This window comes from Muntiacus reevesi, chromosome 16 (genome assembly GCF_963930625.1).
Source record: "Muntiacus reevesi chromosome 16, mMunRee1.1, whole genome shotgun sequence".
Classification (NCBI taxonomy): domain Eukaryota; kingdom Metazoa; phylum Chordata; class Mammalia; order Artiodactyla; family Cervidae; genus Muntiacus; species Muntiacus reevesi.
Window position 1 is genome coordinate 21,450,522 of NC_089264.1, and position 20,116 is coordinate 21,470,637.

Sequence of the window (20,116 nt, forward strand, 5' to 3'; positions counted from 1 at the left end):
TTCCCCTTCCACCCGCGTCCATTGGTCTGTTCTCTATTTCTGCATCTCCATTTCTGCCCTGCAAATAGGTTCATCAGTACCATCTTTCTAGATTCCATATGTATGCATTAATAGACAATATTGGGCTTCTTCGGTGGCTCAGATAATAAAGAATCTACCTGCAATGCAGAGACACGGATTCAATCCCTGGATTGGGAAGATCCTGGAGAAGGGAATGGCAATCCGCTCCACTATTCTTGCCTTGAGAATTCCATGGACAGAGGAGCCTGGTGGGCTACAGTCCATGGAGTTGCAGAGTCGGACACGACTGAGCTACTAACACTTTCACTTTCTTTTCAGACAGTACCTTTCTCTTTCTGACTTACTTCAGTCTGTATGATAGGTTTTAGGTTCACCCACTTCATTAGAACTGACTAAAATGAGTTCCTTTTTATGGCTTGGTAATATTCCATTGTGTTTATGTACCACAGCTTCTTTATCGAGCCATCTGTCAGTGGACATCCAGATTGCTTCCATGCCCTAGCTATTGTAAATAGCGCTTGGGGGTACATGTGTCTTTTTCAATTTTGGTTTTCGCAGGGTATATGCCATGTAGTGGGATTGCTGGGTCGATGGTAGTTTCAGTCCTGCCTTTTTAAGCGGTCTCCATACTGTCTTCCATAGTGGCTGTATCCGTTTACATTCCCATCCGCAGGGCAAGAGGGTTCCCTTTTGTCCATACCCTCTCCAGCACCTGTTATTTGTGGATTTTTTGATGATGGCCATTCTGACTGGTGTAAGGTGACGTCTCATTGTAGTTTTAATTTGCATTTCTCTGATAATGAACGATGTTGAACATCTTTTCATGTGTTTATTAGTCATCTATATGTCTTCTTTGGAGAAAAATCTGTTTAGGTCTGCCCACTTTTTGATCGGGTTTTTTTTTTCTGGTATTGAGTTGTATGAGCTGCATCTATATTTGAAAATTAATCCTTTGTCAGTTGTTTCATTTGCTATATTTTTCTCCCATTCTGAGGGTTGTCTCTTCATCTTGTTTATAGTTTCCTTTGCCGTTCAAAAGCCACATCGTCTTTATTCATTCATCTGTTGATTGACACTTAGATTACTTACACATCTTTGTTGTTGTAAATAATGCTACAGTGAACAATGGGGTGCATGTATCTTTTTGAATTAGTGTTTTTATTTTCTTTGAATATATACCCAGCAGTGAAATTGACAGGTTTTATGATAGTGCTATTTTTAGTTTTTCTGAATCACCTCCAAGTTGATTTCCATGAGGGACACATCAATTTACATTCCCACCAACAGTGTAGGAGGGTTCCCTTTTGCTCCACATTCTTGCCACCGTTTATTTGTGATTGTTTTGATGATAGCCATTCTGACAGGTGTGAAGTGATACTTCATTGTGATATTGATTGGCATCCCTTATGATCAACAATGTTGAACATCCTGTCATATGCTTGTTGGCCATCTGTATTTCTTCTTTTGAAAAAAGTCTATTCAGGTCTCCTCCCAATTTTTGATTGAGTTATTTATTTTTTTCCTATATTGAGTTGTATGGACTGTTTATATATTTTGTATATTAACCCCTCAATGGTCGCATCATTTGCAAATATTTTCTGCCAATCCATAGACTGTCTTTTCATTTTGTTTATGGTTTTCCTTGCTGTGTGAATGTTTTTAAGTTTAATTAGGTTGTTTGCTTATTTTTGCTTGTGTTTCTTTTGCCTTAGGAGGCAGTTCCAAAAATATATTGCTACGATTTGTGTCAGAGTGTTCTGCCTGTGTTTTCCTCTAGGAGTTCTATGGTTTCTGATCTTACATTTACGCTCTTAATCCAGTTTGAGTTTCTTTTTGTAAATGGTGTGAGAAAATGTTCTAATTTCATTTTTCATTTCTTCTTTCTCAAGATTGTTTTCACTACTTGGGGTCTTTTGTGTTTCCACACAAATTTTAGGAATATTTGTTCTAGTTTTGTGAAATGTGCCAGTAGTATTTTGATACGGATTGCATTGAATCTGTAGATTGCCTTGAGTAGTATGGTCATTCTAACAATAAAAAGTATCTCTACATTTGCTTGTGTTGTCTGCAGTTTGTTTCATCAGAGTCTTATAGTTTTCTGGGTACAGGTTTTTTTCCCTCCTTAGGTTTATTCCTGGGTATTTTATTCTTTTTGCTGTGACTTCCCTGATAGCGCAGATGGTAAAGAATCTGCCTGCAATGCAGAACACCCAGGTTCAATCCCTGGGTCAGGAAGATTCCCTGGAAAAGGGAATGGCAACCCACTCCAGTATTCTTTTCTGGAGAATCCCATGGCCAGACTATGGGGTCACAAAGAGTCAGACATGACTAAGCGACTAACACTTTGACTTTCGTTTTATTCTTTTTGATGTGAAAGTAGATGGGATTGCATCCTTAATTTCTTTCTCAGAGTTTGTTGTTAGTATATAGAAATTCAACAAATTTCTGTAGGTTAATTTTGTATTCTGCATCTTTACCAAGGTCATTGATGAGCTCTACTAGATTTTGATGCCGTCTTTAGGATTTTCTTAGTATCACGTCATCTGCAAACAGTCACAGTTTTCCTTCCTTTCCAGTTTGAATTCTTTTTCTTTTTGTCTGCTGTGACTAGGACTTTCAGTACTGTGTTGAATAAAACTGGGCATCCTTGTCTTGTTGATTTTAGAGGAAGTACTTTCAGTTTTTCACTGTTGAGTATGGTGTTAGCCTTCTGCTTATATATAGCCTTTGTTATGTTGAAGCATGTTCCCTCCACACTCATTGGTGAAGTTCTTTTTTTTTTTTTTTTAATCATAAGTGGATGTTGAATTATTTCAGAAACTTTTCTGCATACATGGAGATGATCATAAGTTTTTTCCCCTGGTTTGGAATCACGTTGATGCTGGCCACATGGATGAGTTCAGAAGCATTCCTTCCTCTTCCATTTTCTGGAAGAGTTTGAGAAGAATTGGTATTAATTTTTTTTTTTAATGTTTGGTAGAATTCACCAGTGAAGCCATCTGGTCCTGGACTTTTGATTTTTGGAGGTTTTTGGTTACTGATTCAGTCTCCTTGAAGTAATTGATCTGTTCAGATTGTTTTTTAAAATCTTTTAATGATTCAGTTTTGGAAGGTTATATGTTTCTAGGAATTTATCCATTTCTTCTAGCTTGTCCAATTTGTTGGTGTAGAGTTGTTCATACTAGTCTCTTATGCTTTGTACTTCTTTAGTATTAGTTATAGTGTCTCTTTCATTTCTGACTTTATTGATTAGACCCCTTTTTTTGATAAGTCTGGCTGTAATTTTATCAATCTTGTTTATCTTTTCAAAGAACCAGATCTTGGTTTCATTGATCATTTCTATTTTTTAAAGTCTCTATTTTTGTTTATTTCTGCTCTGATGTTTATTATATTTTTCCTTCTACTAACTTTGGGTTTTGTTTGCTGTACTTTTTCTAAGTTCCTTTAGGTGTAGGGTCAGGTTGTTTGTTTGTAATTTTTCTTGTTTTCTGAGCTAAGTTTGTATCACTAAAATTTCTCTCTTAGAACTGCTTTTGCTGCATCCAATAGATTTTGGGTCATTGTGTTTTTGTTCTCATTTGTTTCCAAGTATTTTGATGATTCTTTGAGCTTCTTTGGTGACCCATGGTTGTTTAGTAACATGTTACTTAGCTTCCACGTTAGTGTTTTTTGCAGTTTTTTTTTTTTTTTTTCTCCTTGTGGTTGATTTCTAAGAGTCACATAGGATTGTGGTTGAAAAACATGCTTGATATGGTTTCAGTTTTCTTAAATTTATTGACTGTTGTTTTGTGGTACATCATGTGGTTCATCCTAGAAAATGTTCCATGTACATTTGAATCAAATGTGTATTCTGCTGATTTGGATGGAATGTTCTGTATCCGTCCATTTGATCTAATGTGTTTCCTGACTGATTTTCTCTCTGGATGATCTGTCCACTGATATGAGTGGGGTGTTAAATTCCCCTACTCTTATTATGTTACTGTCAATTTCTCCCTTTACGTCTGTTAATATTTGCTTTATGTATATAGCACTCTTTATTTATAGGTGCATATCCATTTACAGTTGTTACATATTCTTAGATTGATCCCTTGATCATTATATCACGTCCTTCTTCGTCACTTGTCACGCCTGTTTTAATGTCTATTTTGTCTAATATATTAATAAATACTGGCATCCTGGCTTTTTCTGACATACATTTGCATGGAATACTTTTTTTCAATCCCCTCACTTTCAGTTCTGTGTATGTCTTTGGATCTGAAGTGTGTCTCCTATAGGTAGCATATATATGGGTTTTCTTTTCGTGTCCATTCAGCCACTCTGCATCTTTTGATTGGAGCATTTAGTCCATTTACATTTAATTACTGATAGGTATGTACTTCTATTTTGTTCATTGTTCAGGGGGTTATTTTTGTAGTTCTTTTTATTTCCTGTTCTCTTCCCTCCCCTGTTGATTTGATGACTATCTTTAGTTATGTTTGGATTCCCTTATTTTTGATGTTTATAAATTGTAGATTTCTGGTTTGTGATTACCATGTAGCTTATATATAGCAATCTATATATAATGTAATGCAATTTATGTGATTATTTTAAGTTGATGATCTCTTAATTTCAAACATTGGGGGTTATTTTTGTAGTTCTTTTTAGTTCTTGTCCTTGTCCCTCCCCTGTTGATTTGATGACTATCTTTAGTTATGTTTGGATTCCCTTATCTTTGATGTTTTCCAATTGTATATTTCTGGTTTGTAATTACCATGCAGCTTATATATAGCAATCTATATATAATGTAATGCAATATATGTGTTCATTTTAAGTTGATGATCTCTTAATTTCAAGCATTTTTAACAACTCTGCATTTTTACTGCCTCACCCTTGTCATGGTTATTGTTTTTAGTTTCATATTTTACATCTTTTTGTGTATCTCTTAACTAATTATTATGGATATAGATGATTTTTACCACTTTTCTCTTTTAACTTTCCTGATAGCTTTGAACATGGTTGATTTACTACCTAATATTTGCCTTTATTAATGAGCTTTTTCCTTTCATAATTTTCATGTTTCTATTTGTAATATTTTCTTTTTCACTTAGAGAAATCCCTTTATCGTTTCTTATGAAGCTGGTTTGCTGGTGCTCAACTCCTTTTAGCTTTTGCTTCTCTGCAAACCTTGGGGCTTCTTTATCAAATCTACATGAAAGTCTTGTTGAGTAGAGTATTCTTCTTTGTAGGTTTTCCCCTTTCATCGCTTAAAATTTATTGTTCACTCCCATCTGGCCTGCAGAGCTGCTGGAAGTAATTGATGGCCTCACTGGAGTTCCTTTGTATATAACTTGTTGCTTTTCCCTTGTGTTTAATATTCCTTCTTTGACTTTAATTTTTGCCATTTTAGTTACAGTGTATCTTGGTGTGGACCCCTTTGGGTTGGTCCTATCTATGTTCCAGTACCTAGATGTCTATATCTCTTCCCACGTTAAGGAGATTTTCAACTATTGGGTCTTCAAATATGTTCTCTGTCCCTTTCTCTCTTCTTCTGGGACCCTATAATGTGAATATCAGTGCCTTTGATGTTGTACCGAGATCTCTTAAACTCTGTTTTCTTTTTACTCGTTTTTTTCTCTGTTCAGCTTCAGCGATTTCCTCCACTCTACCTTCCAATTCCCTGATCCATGCCTCTGTATCATTTAATCTGCTGTTGATTTATTCTAGTGTATGTTTCATTTCATTTGTATTTTTCGTCTCTGCTTAGCTCTTCATATCTCCTAACTCTATGTTAAGCTTCTCACTGTGTTCATCCACTCTTCTCCTGCATTCTTTGATCATCTTTGTGATCCTTACCTGGAACTCCTTCTCAGGTAGTTTGCCTATCTGCACTTCAGCTGGTTCTCTGGTTCTTCTTCTGGGGTTTTATCTCCTTCCTTTGTTTGAAACATGTTCCTCTGTCACCTCATTTTGCCTAACTGACTCTTTTTATTTCTCTGCATCTGGACGGTTGGTTACATTTCCTGACCTTGGAGAGGGGGCCTTTTGTAGGAGATACACTGTGTGTCCCAGCAGCTCACTCCTGTCTGGTCTTTAGTGCTATATGCTCTAGGGGTACCCCTGTGTGGGATGCATGGGTCCTTCTGTGTGGTGGACCAGCTACTGCCATGGTCTGATAGACGTGGCTGGCCCTTGGCCCACTTGGTTGCCAGGCCGTGCCTTGTGTGGAGCCTGCTGGGTGCTTGTTGGTGGGGCCAGGTCATGGGGCTGCTGGCTGCAGAGCCCTGGAGGACCCTGCCTGCTGCTTGCTCACGAACGGTCAGAGTGGGTTCTTAGGTGAGTGGTTACAGGGCTGGGGCTCATGGTTCTAGTCTTGGCCTCCTGGTAGCTGGGAGCCAGTTCCTATTATGGCTGGCACAGGTTCTAGGGTATCCCAAATGGGCCAGCACCAGCTGACCCACCGGCTAACTGAGGGGGGCTGGACCCCAGGGCAGCTGGCTGAGGACTCTAAGGTTTCTCAGGCTGGTTTTGGTCTGCTCTCGGGTGGGGCCGGGGTGCTGGAGCTGGTGCCAATCTGCTGTGTTGGTTATGTCCTAACAAGGTAGGCTGCAGGGCTGCAGTGGTCCTGGGGCTGGTGTCTGCCCCTCGCTGGGTGAAGTAGGGGCCAGTAGGTGAAGCCAAGGCCCAGAATATTTGAGGGCTGGTTCTGGCTGGCTTGTGGCTGGAACGTGGGCCTGCAGATTTCTGGCTGCACGTCCCTGGGGGTCTCGGGGCTAGTGCTTGTTCACTGTTGATAGCACTGGGGCCTGAGCCCTCTGGTGAGCAGGACTGTGACCCTAGGAGCCTTGGGCTCAGGAGGTCTTAAGGCAGCCTGCCTGCTGCAGGGTGGCGCTGTGTCCTTATCCAGCCAGTTGCTTGGCCTGAGGTGTCCCAGCACTGCTGCAGACGGGTTGCACGAGTCTGGGTGGGGCTGGATCCTGGTGCTAATTCTCTTGATGGATTCCAAAATGGCACTCGCCAGTGCCTTTGCCTCCTAGGTGAGCTTCAGTTGCTTCTTGCCTCTTAGGGAGATCCTCCAAGATCAGCAAATGAGTCCGACCTGGCCTCTTTTCAAATGACTGCTTCTGCCCTGGGTCCCAGAGGGTGTGAAATTTTGTGTGTGCCCTTTAAGAGTGGTGTGTCTGTTTCCGCCAACCCTCTGTGACTCCTGAAATTAATCCCTGCAGGCCTTCAAAGCCAAGCTTTCCAGGCACTTGTCTTCCCAGGGCAGGATCCATGGGCTGGGGAGCCCTCTCTGGGACTCAGACTCCTTGAGGAGCAATTGTAGTTATTCTTGCGTTTGTGGTTCACCCACCCCTGAGGTGTGGGTCTTGACCACGTAACTTATGCCCCTCCTACCCATCTTACGGTTCCTTCTTTGTATCTTTAGTTGTTGATGATCTTTTCTGCTAGATTTTGTCTTTCTCATAAAGAGTTGCTCTCTAAATAGCTGTGATTATAGTGTGCTAATGGGAGGAGGTGAGCACAGGGTCTTCCTACTCCACCGTCTTGTCCAACCTCTGTAATAGTACTTCCTCTAAGTAATTCTTATAAATGAAGAGTTGTAACAGGTGTTCACTGCCAATGCTCCTGATTCCCTTTTTCACGTGTAAGTAGGAAGAAGGAACATTGGCGCCGTGAGCTCCTGGAAGCAGAACTGCAAATGAGAGTGCCAGCCAGGAGTCACGTCTAGGCTCAAAATACTGCATGTAGCACGTTTGACGTAACTGCTTGAGCTTCCATTTCCTTATTTGAAGAGTGCGATGGTAATGGCTGCCTCCTCCAGATTTGAGGCTGACATGAGGTGATGTCCAAAATGCTCCTTGCGCTCCGCAAGACGGGTTCTGTCCGCTGTCAGCCCTCTTCCCCGCTCAGTGCCCAGCATGTGACAGGTCATACCCCTGGCCGTGTGGACAGTGACTCTCACTGCTTGACCCTGCCCGTCTCCTAACCCACCTGATTATTTTTAGAGTATGGAGGAAAGTGGAAAATGCTTCACTACTTTGCTCGGCATTTCTTCGCCCCACTGTTAGCGGTGGGATTTGAGGATAAAGATGTGCTTTTCATCTATGGTGTGTCAGACCTTCACTCAGACCATCAGACGACGCTCACTGTAAGTTGCTTGGACTTCTTTTCTTTCTGTGGTAGAGGGAGAATTTTAGATTTCTTTCATGATTCGGTTCTGTTCTTTTTGGAAAAAAGAAAAGAGAAATTTGTATCAAAATGTTTCTAGCGCCTGTAGCAGAAAATGAACTGTTCTTAAAATCTGAAAATCTATATTCAGGACAAAATCCTGCTGTTTGTTCTATGACCTTAATGTCTTGGTTCAGTTTTCTCATCTGTTAAATGACACCAAGGTACCTTTTTAGAGGATTTCTGTGGATAGTGAATACAATAATTAGATGAGTGTTAACTGTAAACTGTAAAATGATACTTAAAGATTATTTATAATCATGAGAAGCTGGAAAAAGCCTAAACTTTATAAAAAGAAATCATTTAAAACAGTATATTAAAGTGGAAATCAGTAAAATTATGCAAAATGTATATGTGGGAAAGTGAAGTTATATTTAACACAAAGTTAGGTAAAAAGAGAGGATATAAACTTGAAGTCTTAGGTGGCTACCATTGGGAGAACATTGAGAATTGGTCAAGTTTTTGGAATAATTACAATGCCTGAGGTCCTGTGCCTTCCATAGATTATTTAATTCTCACAACTGCCTATGAAGTTACTGCTTTTTATTATTTGTTGTTCTCACTTTATGTATAAAGAAATGGATACTTTGAGAAGCTGAATTCACATCTTAGTTACATAGCTTGTACTTGGCGGAGCTGAGGTTAAACTCAGGTTTCATAGTCTCTTAATCAGTCCTGCTATTGTGACTTCCATCTATTGTTACTACTCTTATTCTCTAAAAAAAATTAGGAACTAAGAATGTTTGGTTTTCTTCTGTCTTGTTTCTCCCCAGGTGAGAGTCCACACTTGGAGTTCCCTGGAGCTCGTATGCTCTGAGTCGACTAACCCTTCCGTGATAAAAGCTGGAGAGTCTGTTCTCCTGTATATTAAGCCGGTGCCTGAGTTGTTAAAAGGATGTCCCAGATGTACACGACAAAGCTGTGTGGTTTCCTTTTACCTGTCAAGTGACGGGGAACTCTTGAGCCCAATCAACTACCACTTCCTGTCCTCGCTGAAGAATGCCAAGGGGCTCCTCAAGGCAAATATCACTGTAAGCACCAGAGGTCTGGAGTTGCTGTGGCTTTGAGGGCTGTCCTGCTGTTCTGCAAAACTTCCCCTTGGTACTGAGTTTGTTTGGGACCTGGGGAAGATTGATTCCCCTTCCCACTGGAAGCAAAGAGCAAATCATTTTTATTTCTGACCAGCATTTGTCAGAGTTTACGATGCCTGCCACGCCGGTGCTCCCATCACCTCTCCTTGTCAGGCTGGTGCAGCGGAGAGCGGGGCAGCAGGGTCCTCACCCCTGACTGCTCCTCAGCTGGGTTCCAGGCCCTGCACCAGCCCTGAAATAGTACCACCTGCATTTGTAAGTGAGAAAGCCTGTTTGGGGGCTCCTTAAGTGGCTCAGTGGTAAAGAATCTGCCTGCTGAGGCAGGAGGTACAAGAGATGTGGGTTTAATCCTTGGGTCGGGAAGATCCCCTGGAGAAGGAAATGGCAACCCACTCCAGCGTTCTTGCCTGAAGAATCCCATGAACAGAGGAGCCTGGTGGGCTACACTCCATGGGGTCACAAAGCATTGAACATGACTGAGCACACGCACTAGCCTGTTTGGTGGGGCCGAGTAGCTATTCAGTCTGTAGCCAGGAAGTGTCAGAGCCCAGTAAAAGCACTCTTTTTTTTTTTAATCTAACAAACAATTTCTTCTCTCTTTTTTTTAACTTTCTATTTTATATTGGAGTCTAGTTGATTAACAATGTTGTGATAGCTTTGACACGTTCATTTAATAATTTTCTAATTTCAGCTGTTTATTGATTGATTGGCTCTGCTGGGTCTCTGTATCTGCATGGGCTTTTCTGTAGTTGTAGCAAGCGGGGCCTGGTCCCTGCAGTGAGACGCTCTTGCATCGCAACTAGGGAGTAGCCCCAGCTCATAATTTACATCAAGACACACTCGTTCTGTTGTGTGTTCTATGGGTTTTACAAACATCCAGTGATATGTGGGCTTCCCTGGTGCCTCAGTGGTAAGGAATCCATCTGCCAAGCCGGAGACATGGGTTCGATCCCTGGGTCAGGAAGATTCCCTGGAGAGGGAAATGGCAACCCACTCTTCCTCACAGCTGAGTGGCTAAATGGCAGTGGCATGTGACGACTGTCACAGTGTCTTACAGAGTACTTCCACCGCTCTGCAGTCCATTGCTCTCTGCCTCCTTTATCTTTGCTTGTGCCCAGTCACTTCAGTCCTGTCTGACTCTTTGCAACCCCGCCCGGCTCCTCTGTCCATGGGATTCTCCAGGCAAGAATACTGGAGTGGGTTGCCATTCCCTTCTCCAGGGGATCTTCCCGACCCAGGGATCCAGCCCATGTCTCCTGCATTGGCCAGGAGGTTCTCTACTGCTGAGCCACCTGGAAAGTCCTGCTTTATCGTTCCCTCCCCTCAATCCCTAGGAAACACTGATCTTTTGGCAATTTACATATTCTTATTTTTTCCAGAATGTCATATCATTGGAACCATACAGTATGTAGTTCTTTCAGACTGGCTGTTTTTTACTTAACAATGTGCATTTAAATCTTCTCCATTTCTTTTTTTTAACTTTTAAATTTTATATTGGAGTATATCCGATTAACAATGTTGTGATGGTTTCAGGTGGACAGCAGGGACTCAGCCGTACTAAAAGCACCCTTAATTTTGCATTTTTAAGGAGTGTTTATTAATGTAAAAAATTTTCACTCTCCACTCTGATTTATTACATTCAAGTTGCTTAATCACCAGATCTCTTTATCAGTCAAGAAAAATAATGGGATGATCACGATAGGCTGTGCTGTAAAAATTGTGTAACTGGAAATTATGGAATCTATCTAGTTGATTGAAAACCTTTCCTTCCTTCCCCCACCTCCACGTGGTGATTGAAAATATGTTTCTAGAAAGTTTCATTCTCTATTTTTAACCAATTAGAAGTTTATTTTAGACTTCATTGAAAAGACTTAAGTGAGAGGATTTTTTTATATTTGGTTTAGAAATATCAAAACTCAGTCCTTGAAATGAAAACATAACTTCCTTCCTAGTTAATAATAAAATGTTCCTTTAATGAAACCTAACTTATTTGTAACACCTGATGTAGAGCAGATATGACAGAAATGACATACATTTACATTGCTTCTTTCCAGAAAAAAGCACAGAACTATTAGTGGACAAATTTGTGGTCTTTAGACAGGATTTTGAAATCTTTCATCTTTTCTCATCTTGGTCTCTATTACCTTGAGACAGCTGGGAGTGGGAAAGGAGCCAGGCCTTCTTTCTCTGTCCTATCTCAGTTGTATTTCAGTGATATGTTGCATCCTAAAGGGATCCTTTATTACATCCTAAAGAGAAGTAATAACAGTAGCAACAATAATAGTAATGATAGTAAACATTGTTGCAAGCTTAACATAGCCAGGCATTAATTCCATCCCCTGGGGCATCCCCAGGGGCCTGTGTCAGAGTACAAGCTTGTGCTCCCTGCTCTGCTGTCAGATAATGCAGAGGTGAGATTGCCAATTATAAGAAGGCACCTACAGGAGTGAGCGCGCGCCCGTGTCCCTTCTGGCCTTGGCCTTGGGACAGATTAGCTGAGGCCTTCCCGCAGCCTTGGTAGCGGCCAGGGCCCTGCCATGTCAATTGTGTGCCCGAGACTGCTTTAGGGTCTTCATTGGAACGAGTGGGCAGCATGATTTGGGAATTTGAATGTGGGAATGTGACTTAACGACTCTACCACCACCGCCGTCACTACTTTGGTAGAAGCAAGAAAAGAAATTTAAAGTATATTAGGTAGCTGTCTTTAAATTTCTTTTCTTGCTTCTACCAAAGTAGTGATGGTGGTGGTGGTAGAGTCGTTAAGTCACATCTGACTCTCTGCCACCTCATGGACTATAGCCCTCCAGGCTCCTCTGTCCATGGGAATTCTCCAGGCAAGAATACTGGAGTTGGTTGCCATTTTCTTCTCCAGGGGATCTTCCCGACCCAGGGATGGAACCCAGGTCTCCTGCATTGCAGACAGATTCTTTACCGACTAAGCCACTAGGGAAGCCCTACCAGTGTGGGATTTCTTGTTGATACTGCAGAACCCTGCATGATGTAGCAGGCTAAGTTATATATAGTAAAATTTGCTCTTGGGTATTCTTTATGTCACACATAGCCTATAATGTCAAACCTGTGGCATGGCATGTATGCGTGTTGAAGAGTTCTGTGTCGTGACAAATGCATGGCTTGACTACCAGGTCCCACCCAGCTGTGTCCTCACAGTGAGAGAGGATCACCAACCCCACTTTCCAGGGACCAGCTGTCCTCACTCCCAGCCTGTGCCAAGAGGCTGAGGGTGACGAGACTTAAGCCGCACTCTCTTTTGCTATGTTGTGTGGGATTCACGTGTTTGAGGTGCTAATAAAGTGACTTTATCAACGATGCATTAAGAGCACCAGCTCCAGTGGGATAGCTTCTGGAGATGCCTGGCTGGCTGCTCTCTGGACCACAGGGTCTTCTCATAGGACCAAAAGGTGGGTGCCATGGCTGGTTCCACAGTCAGCTCCGGACAGATCCTGAGCAAGTCATTAAAATCACCAGTCCTGATGCAGAAGTGTGCCTCTTCTAATGAGACCCTGAGGAGAAGATACACAGTTACAAAGCTCTGAGCTTCCTGTGAAATGTTCTCCTGAATCTTTGGAGACCACATATTTCTACCCCTGATTTGAGATTACAATTTGGTGATTTTCCACAGCCTTCAGTAAATTTCCATGTATTTTTTTTTTCAGCGTCTGACAAAGTGCATGGAATATATGACTTCAGCAGTAATAGAACCAAAGTTGTAGGCAGTGCACTTCATGTTAGCCACGTAGAACAGAGAGCTGCTCTCCACCTTCACTTCATTTATCTTTTTCTTTCAGGCCACCATCTCGCAGCAAGGGGACACATTTGCTTTTGATCTGAAAACCTCAGCTGTCGCTCCCTTTGTTTGGTTGGATGTAGGAAGCATCCCAGGGAGATTCAGTGACAATGGTTTCCTCATGACTGAGAAGACACGGACTGTATTCTTTTACCCTTGGAAACCCACCAGCCAGAGTGAATTGGAGCAATCTTTTCATGTGACTTCACTGGCTGATACTTACTGAGGGAATCCAGGTTGTATTTTCGAGAGCTGAAGGCAACTAGAAACAAGTTGAAGAAGCCAGGAAATGCATCTGCCTGCTGTCAGATGTCTGATTAGCCACTTGGTTCTCCCAGGGAAGGCTGTGTATATTCAGGGGATGTCCTCAGCAAAGCTGTGCCTGGGTGCTGTTCAGTCTGCACCAGGGCTGTGTCTTTAGCTCTACGTTTCGCGCCTTTTGCACCGCATGAATCGGTTCTAACCCAGCTGTCTGTCCTAACCCCATAGGGAGGTCCTGTCCACATGCATTCCTTTAAGAGAATCAGAGGTACACTCCCAGGTAGCCCTTTAAGGGAATCACGGTAATAACCATTGTGGTATCTGTGGAATCAAATGTGGAAGGTTGTGAGGGCATGTAGGCCCCTCTGGTTAGCTTTGAGAAATACCAAATGATTGAAATGAAACTGCTTTGTCATTATTTCCAGAGGAAATAGAGATTCAGATGTTGCAACAGAAAGAGATGTCAGGGTGGTAGCCATATTGGTTGTTGATGCTGGAAGATTTGGTGGGGTGGATTGTTGCCATTCGATTACTTTTTGAGTAGAAGTCTTTTTTCATTTGTGAGGTGGTTTTTTAATATTTGTTTTAACAGTAATAATTTATTTTTTCAAAGGCAATTAGTGATTCGTCTTTGGGGAAAAAAAGCTCACATTGAAATGGACATCACCTTCATCACGTTGGAAACTTTTGGATGTCCCGACATAAGTGGTCACCTGTATTATGTATGGGCTTCAGATTTGGTTAAGGCCAGTGAACTTTCCAATTCAAGGCTGTGGTTTGATTTGCATGTGATGGGCCTGACAGCAAAGTGGTATTGCCTTTAACTTGAGATTGAGCCATTTTAAAAAACACTGGTTAATTATAATTGCAATGAAATCATTATGTTCTGCATCATCCTGTTTCTAAAAGTACATTGATACTGAAGCAAGGGGCAAAATGTTAATAAGTAGTCAATTTGAGTAAAGGTGTATAGGAATTTTTTTGTTCTGCTTTTGCAACTTTTCTGTAAGTTTGAAATACATGAAAAATTTAAGGTTGTATAAATTGCATTGACAATTTGGTGTTCCGTCTGTGACTTATTTCCTCATTCCGTGAACATTCGGTTGTGCCCAGTATCATGCAAGGCATTAATTTCCATTTAGCTCTGGTCAGGTTTTTAATCCACTTGATAAACTGGGAGAGTTTGAGGAATCTAGACCAGGACATTTGAAGGGTCTTCTAGAAGAAGAATCAAGTAATTGGTTACAGAATTGACTGGCGGTGAGAGTTTGGCTTTAGAATCAAGACTAAATAGGTAATATTTTGGTTTTTTTTTTTTTTTTTTAATTTTTCAGTGGGTTTTGTCATACATTGATATGAATCAGCCATAGAGTTACACGTATTCCCCATCCCGGTCCCCCATCCCACCTCCCTCTCCACCCGATTCCTCTGGGTCTTCCCAGCCCACCAGGCCCGAGCACTTGACTCATGCCTCCCACCTGGACTGGTGGTCTGTTTCACCACAGATAATATACATGCTGTTCTTTCGAAACATCCCACCCTCACCTTCTCCCACAGAGTTCAAAAGTCTGTTCTGTACTTCTGCGTCTCTTCTTCTGCCCTGCATATAGGGCCATCGTTACCATCTTTCTAAATTCCGTATATATGTGTTAGTATACTGTAATGTTCTTTATCTTTCTGACTTACTTCACTCTGTATAATGGGCTCCAGTTTCATCCATCTCATTAGAACTGATTCAAATGAATTCTTTTTAACGGCTGAGTAATATTCCATGGTGTATATGTACCACAACTTCCTTATCCATTCATCTGCTGATGGGCATCTAGGTTGCTTCCATGTCCTGGCTATTATAAACAGTGCTGCGATGAACAATATTTTGGTTTTAAAGCTAAGAAACTTTGGGCCATGGTTCAGAGACTAAAAAGAAAATAAATGCAGACAACCCACTCCTTTCCTTCAAAATCTAAGAGTTTCCTCATTTTATGTGTCATTTCAAAATATATATTTATATACAGCTTTTCATATGTATATGTGAACTATATATTTCATACAGCTTTTAAACTCTATGAAAGACTGGGGCTTAGGGCTATAACCCAGAAGATTCTTACTTGATAAATATTATATCACTTTCTTGTCACTGTTGCTGGATGGGCGGGGAGCACCCTCCTCTCCATTAACTAGAGCATTTTTCTATTCCAGGTGCCCTGTGAGTTGGGCTTTGAAGTTGATGGGCAGAATTTACATTGCAATTCTGCCCTTTCTAGCTCTGTAGCCTTAACCGAGTAATTTAACCTCTATGTTCAGTCCTCTTGTGGTGAAATGGGAATAATGACCCTCACCTTGTAAGTGTGTTTTGAAGAATAAATTAAAAACATGTCTCAAGGGCTTGGCCCAGTATTGACACTTAGTGAAGGCTCTGTGAGTGGAGGCACCGTCTTGGGTGCGAGAGGCCAGGGCTTCCAGCCACACTGACCTGAGTTGGAATCCAGGTTCTGAGGCTTATTGGCTCTGTGACCTTGGGCAGCCACTTGGCCTTCTAGATGTCAGTTTTCTCATCTGTTAAGTGGAGATGATTATCTCTGACCCTCAAAGGTAGTTGTAAAGATTAAACAGATAGGGTCTGGAACAAAATAAATGCTAAGTGGTGGTTATACTTTTAGAACATCATTATCACCCAGTTAGTACATGAAGCAAGGGTAAAAATGAAGCAAATAAACGCAGATTCTTTTTTTCTTTTTTTACTTTGACGTATAGTTAATACAATATTGCATTAGTTTCAAGTGTACTGCAAACTGATTCACACACACATATACTCAATTATTTTCTGCTATATATTATTATAAGATATTGAATATAACTCCTTGTGCTACACAGTAAATCCTATTGCTTATCTGTCTTATATATAACAGTGTGTATCTGTTAATCCCACATCCTGCTTTGTCCTTCCCTCTCCTTCTACCCATAAGTTTGTTTTCTATGTCTGTGAGTCTGTTCCTGTTTGTACATAAATTCAATTGCATTATTTTTTTTAAGATGCCAGAAGAAGTAATAGGATATAATATTTGTCTTTCTCTGGCTTGCTTCACTAAGTGTGATAATCTCTAGGCCCATCCATGTTGCTTCAAATGGCATTATTTCATTCTTTTTAAAGATCAAGTAATATTTAATTGTCTCTGATTAGCCAAGAAGTTCATTCGGGTGTTTCTGTAAGATGTTGTAGGAAAACCTGAATGAACATTTGGCCAACCCAGTATAAACATACCACATCTTTATCTGGGCATCTGTCAATAGACATTTAGGTTGCTTCCATGTCTTAGCTATTGTAAATAGTACTAGTATTTAGTAAATAGTACTATTTAGTAAATAGTACTAGTAAATAGTATAGCTATTGTAAATAGCTGCTATGAACACTGGGGTGAGTGCATCTTTTCAATTAAGAGTTTTTGCCAGATACATGCCCAGAAGTAGAATTTGTTGGATTGTATGGCAACAATTAAAAATAAATTATTTTTTAAATAAATCTCCATAGTGTTTTTCATAGTGGCTGCACCAATTTAAATTTCCACCAAAAATGTAGCAGGGCTCCCTCTTCTCCACATCCTCTCTAGCATTTGTAGACTTTTTAATGATGGCCATTCTGGCCTGTGTGAAGTGATACCCTCATTGTAGTTTTGATTTGCCTTTCTCTAAAATTAGAGATAACAAGGGAACATTTCATGCAAAGATGGGTTCGATAAAGGACAGAAATGGTATGGACCTAACAGAAGGAGCAGATATTAAGAAGAGGTGTCAAGAATACACAGAACTGTACAAAGAAGATCTTCACAACCCAGATAATCACGATAGTGTGATCGTTTACCTAGAGCCAGACATCCTGGAATGTGAAGTCAAGTGGGCCTTAGAAAGCAAAACTACGAACAAAGCTAGTGGAGGTGATGGAATTCCATTGAGCTATTTCAAATCCTGAAAGATGATGCTGTGAAAGCGCTGCACTCAATATGCCAGCAAATTTGGAAAACTCAGCAGTGGCCATAGGACTGGAAAAGGTCTGTTTTCATTCCAATTCCAAAGAAAGGCAATGCCAAAGAATGCTCAAACTACCGCACAATTGCACTCATCTCACACACTAGTAAAGTAATGCTCAAAATTCTCCAAGCCAGGCTTCAGCAATATGTGAACTGAAAATTTATGTATTCCCCATTCCGATCCCCCCTCCCACCTCCCTTTCCACCCGATCCCTCTGGGTCTTCCCAGTGCACCAGGCCCGTGCACTTGTCTCATGCATCCAGTCTGGGCTGGTGATCTGTTTCACCCTAGATAATATACATGTTTTGAGGCTGTTCTCTCGAAACATCCCACCCTTGCCTTCTCCCACAGATTCCAAAAGTCTGTTCTGTACATCTGTGTCTCTTTTTCTGTTTTGCATATAGTGTTATCATTACCATCTTTCTAAATTCCATATATATGTGTTAGTATGCTGTATCGGTCTTTATCCTTCTGGCTTACTTCACTCTGTATAACAGGCTCCAGTTTCACCCATCTCGTTAGAACTGATTCAAATGAGTTCTTTTTAACGGCTGAGTAATATTCCCTGGTGTATATGTACCACAGCTTCCTTATCCATTCATCTGCTGATGGGCATCTAGGTTGCTTCCATGTCCTGGCTATTATAAACAGTGCTGTGATGAACACTGGGGTACAAGTGCTCTTTCAGATCTGGTTTCCTCGGTGTGTATGCCCAGGAGTGGGATTGCTGGGTTATATGGCAATTCTATTTCCAGTTTTTTAAGAAATCTCCACACTGTTTTCCATAGTGGCTGTACTAGTTTGCATTCCCACCAACAGTATAAGAGGGTTCCCTTTTCTCCACACCCTCTCCAGCATTTATTGCTTGTAGACGTTTGGATAGCAGCCATCCTGACTGGCGTGTAATGGTACCTCACTGTGGTTTTGATTTGCGTTTCTCTGATAATGAGTGATGTTGAGCATCTTTTCATGTGTTTGTTAGCCATCTGTATGTCTTCTTTGGAGAAATGTCTGTTTAGTTCTTTGGCCCATTTTTTGATTGGGTCATTTATTTTTCTGGAATTGAGCTGCAGGAGTTGCTTGTATATTTTTGAGACTAATCCTTTGTCTGTTGCTTCGTTTGCTATTATTTTCTCCCATTCTGAGGGCCTAGACAGCGTTTTAAAAAGCAGATACATCACTTTGCCAACAAAAGTCCGTATAGTCAAAGCTGTGGCTTTTCCAATTGTCATGTATGGATGTGAGAGTTGGACCATAAAGAAGGCTGAGCACTGAAGAACTGATGTTTTTGAACTGTGGTGTTGGAGAAGACTCTTGAAAGTCCCTTGGACTGCAAGGAGATCAATCAATCCTAAAGGAAATCAGTCCTGAATATTCTTTGGAAGGACTGATGCTGAAGCTGAAGCTCTAATACTTTGACTACCTGATGCAAAGAACTGACTCATTTGAAAAGACCCTGATGCTGGGAAAGATAGAAGGTGGCAGGAGAAGGGGACGAGATGATGAGACGGTTGAATGGCATCAGTGATTCAATGGACATGAATTTGAGCAGCTTCTGGGAAATAGTAAAGGACAGGGAAGCCTGGCATAGTGGAGTCCATGGGGTCGCAAAGGGTTGGACACGGCTGAGCAACTGAACAACAAGAACCCTCCTCTCCAGGTTTTTGGAACAATTTGAGTAGGATAGGTATAAGTTTTTCTTTGTTTATTTGGTAGAATACCGCAGTAAAGCTGTCTGGCGCTGGACTTTTGTTTGGAGGGGTGGTTTTTTTGGTTTTGTTTTCTTCTTTAAATTACAGATTGTATCACTTCTAGTTATCAGTGTGTTCAGATTATTTGTTTCTTCTTGACTTGGTTTTGGCAGGCTGTAAGTTTCTAGAAACTTGTCCATTTCTTCTAGGTTGTTCAATTTATTGGCATATAATGATTGTTGGAGTCAAAGCGCTGAGGGTTGGTTCCCTCAGGTTCCCCTGGCCTTGCGTGTGTGACCTGCCCTAAAGATGCCTGCTGGAGCGAGGCCTGTGTGGTCACAGGGGACCCATGTGCCAGTTGTGTAGGCATCCATGGTTCCGCTTAAAGTCAACCCCAGGTCACATCTCCTCCTCTGTTGTTTGTCCCAGGTCTAGCGCTAGGCTGTGGTGAGGGGTAGACTGGGAGTCGGGGTGTTCCATCGGGGTGAGGGGGCTGGGAGTCGGGGCGTTCCGTCCACAGGAATGGGACTGAGGTGACGGCTGCTACCTGAGGGCTGCCCCTGTGGCAGACTTCTCCCCAGGCCTGTCTGCCCCGGGCCTAGTGCTACGCCACGGCGTGAAGGGGGTGGGACCAGGATGCTCTCTGGGAAACCGCTCCTGCCTGCTCCTCCGGCCTGTCTGCCCACGATTCGGAGCTTAGCTGCTGCGTGTGCCTGTGGTGCTGCCCGGCGCCCGTGCTGGTAACGTCTGTCGTGGCCGGACCCGTCGCCCCAGGGTGCAGGCTGCCTCGGTGGGTCTACCTGGCTCACACTGCCGGCTCCCTAGCCCGTCTCTGTGTATCTAGACGCAGTCTTTGCCCAGATCACATGCCAGGCTATGGTATGGAGTGGGCAGGTCGTCTGACCCTTCACACTGGGACGTGTGGTGAGGTGGCAGCCTCCAGGCCAAGGCTCTCTCTGCCCTCGTAGTAAGCAGGTCTGCACGTGTGTACATTCCTCACGAGTCAAGTCTAG

The 20,116-nt window shown here is 41.9% G+C and overlaps 1 protein-coding gene across 1 annotated transcript in view; it reads left to right on the forward strand.

Annotated features, from left to right (window-relative positions):
• MANBA (mannosidase beta) overlaps positions 1 to 14,435 on the forward strand; it is a 124,432-nt gene extending 109,997 nt beyond the window's left edge. The window contains exons 15-17 of the mRNA XM_065907161.1: positions 8,007 to 8,149; positions 9,003 to 9,260; positions 13,127 to 14,435. Coding sequence (XP_065763233.1) covers positions 8,007 to 8,149; positions 9,003 to 9,260; positions 13,127 to 13,351 — 626 coding nt within the window. The 3' untranslated portion in view covers positions 13,352 to 14,435. The remainder of the gene's footprint in view (positions 1 to 8,006; positions 8,150 to 9,002; positions 9,261 to 13,126) is intronic.
• The last annotated feature ends 5,681 nt before the right edge of the window (positions 14,436 to 20,116 follow it).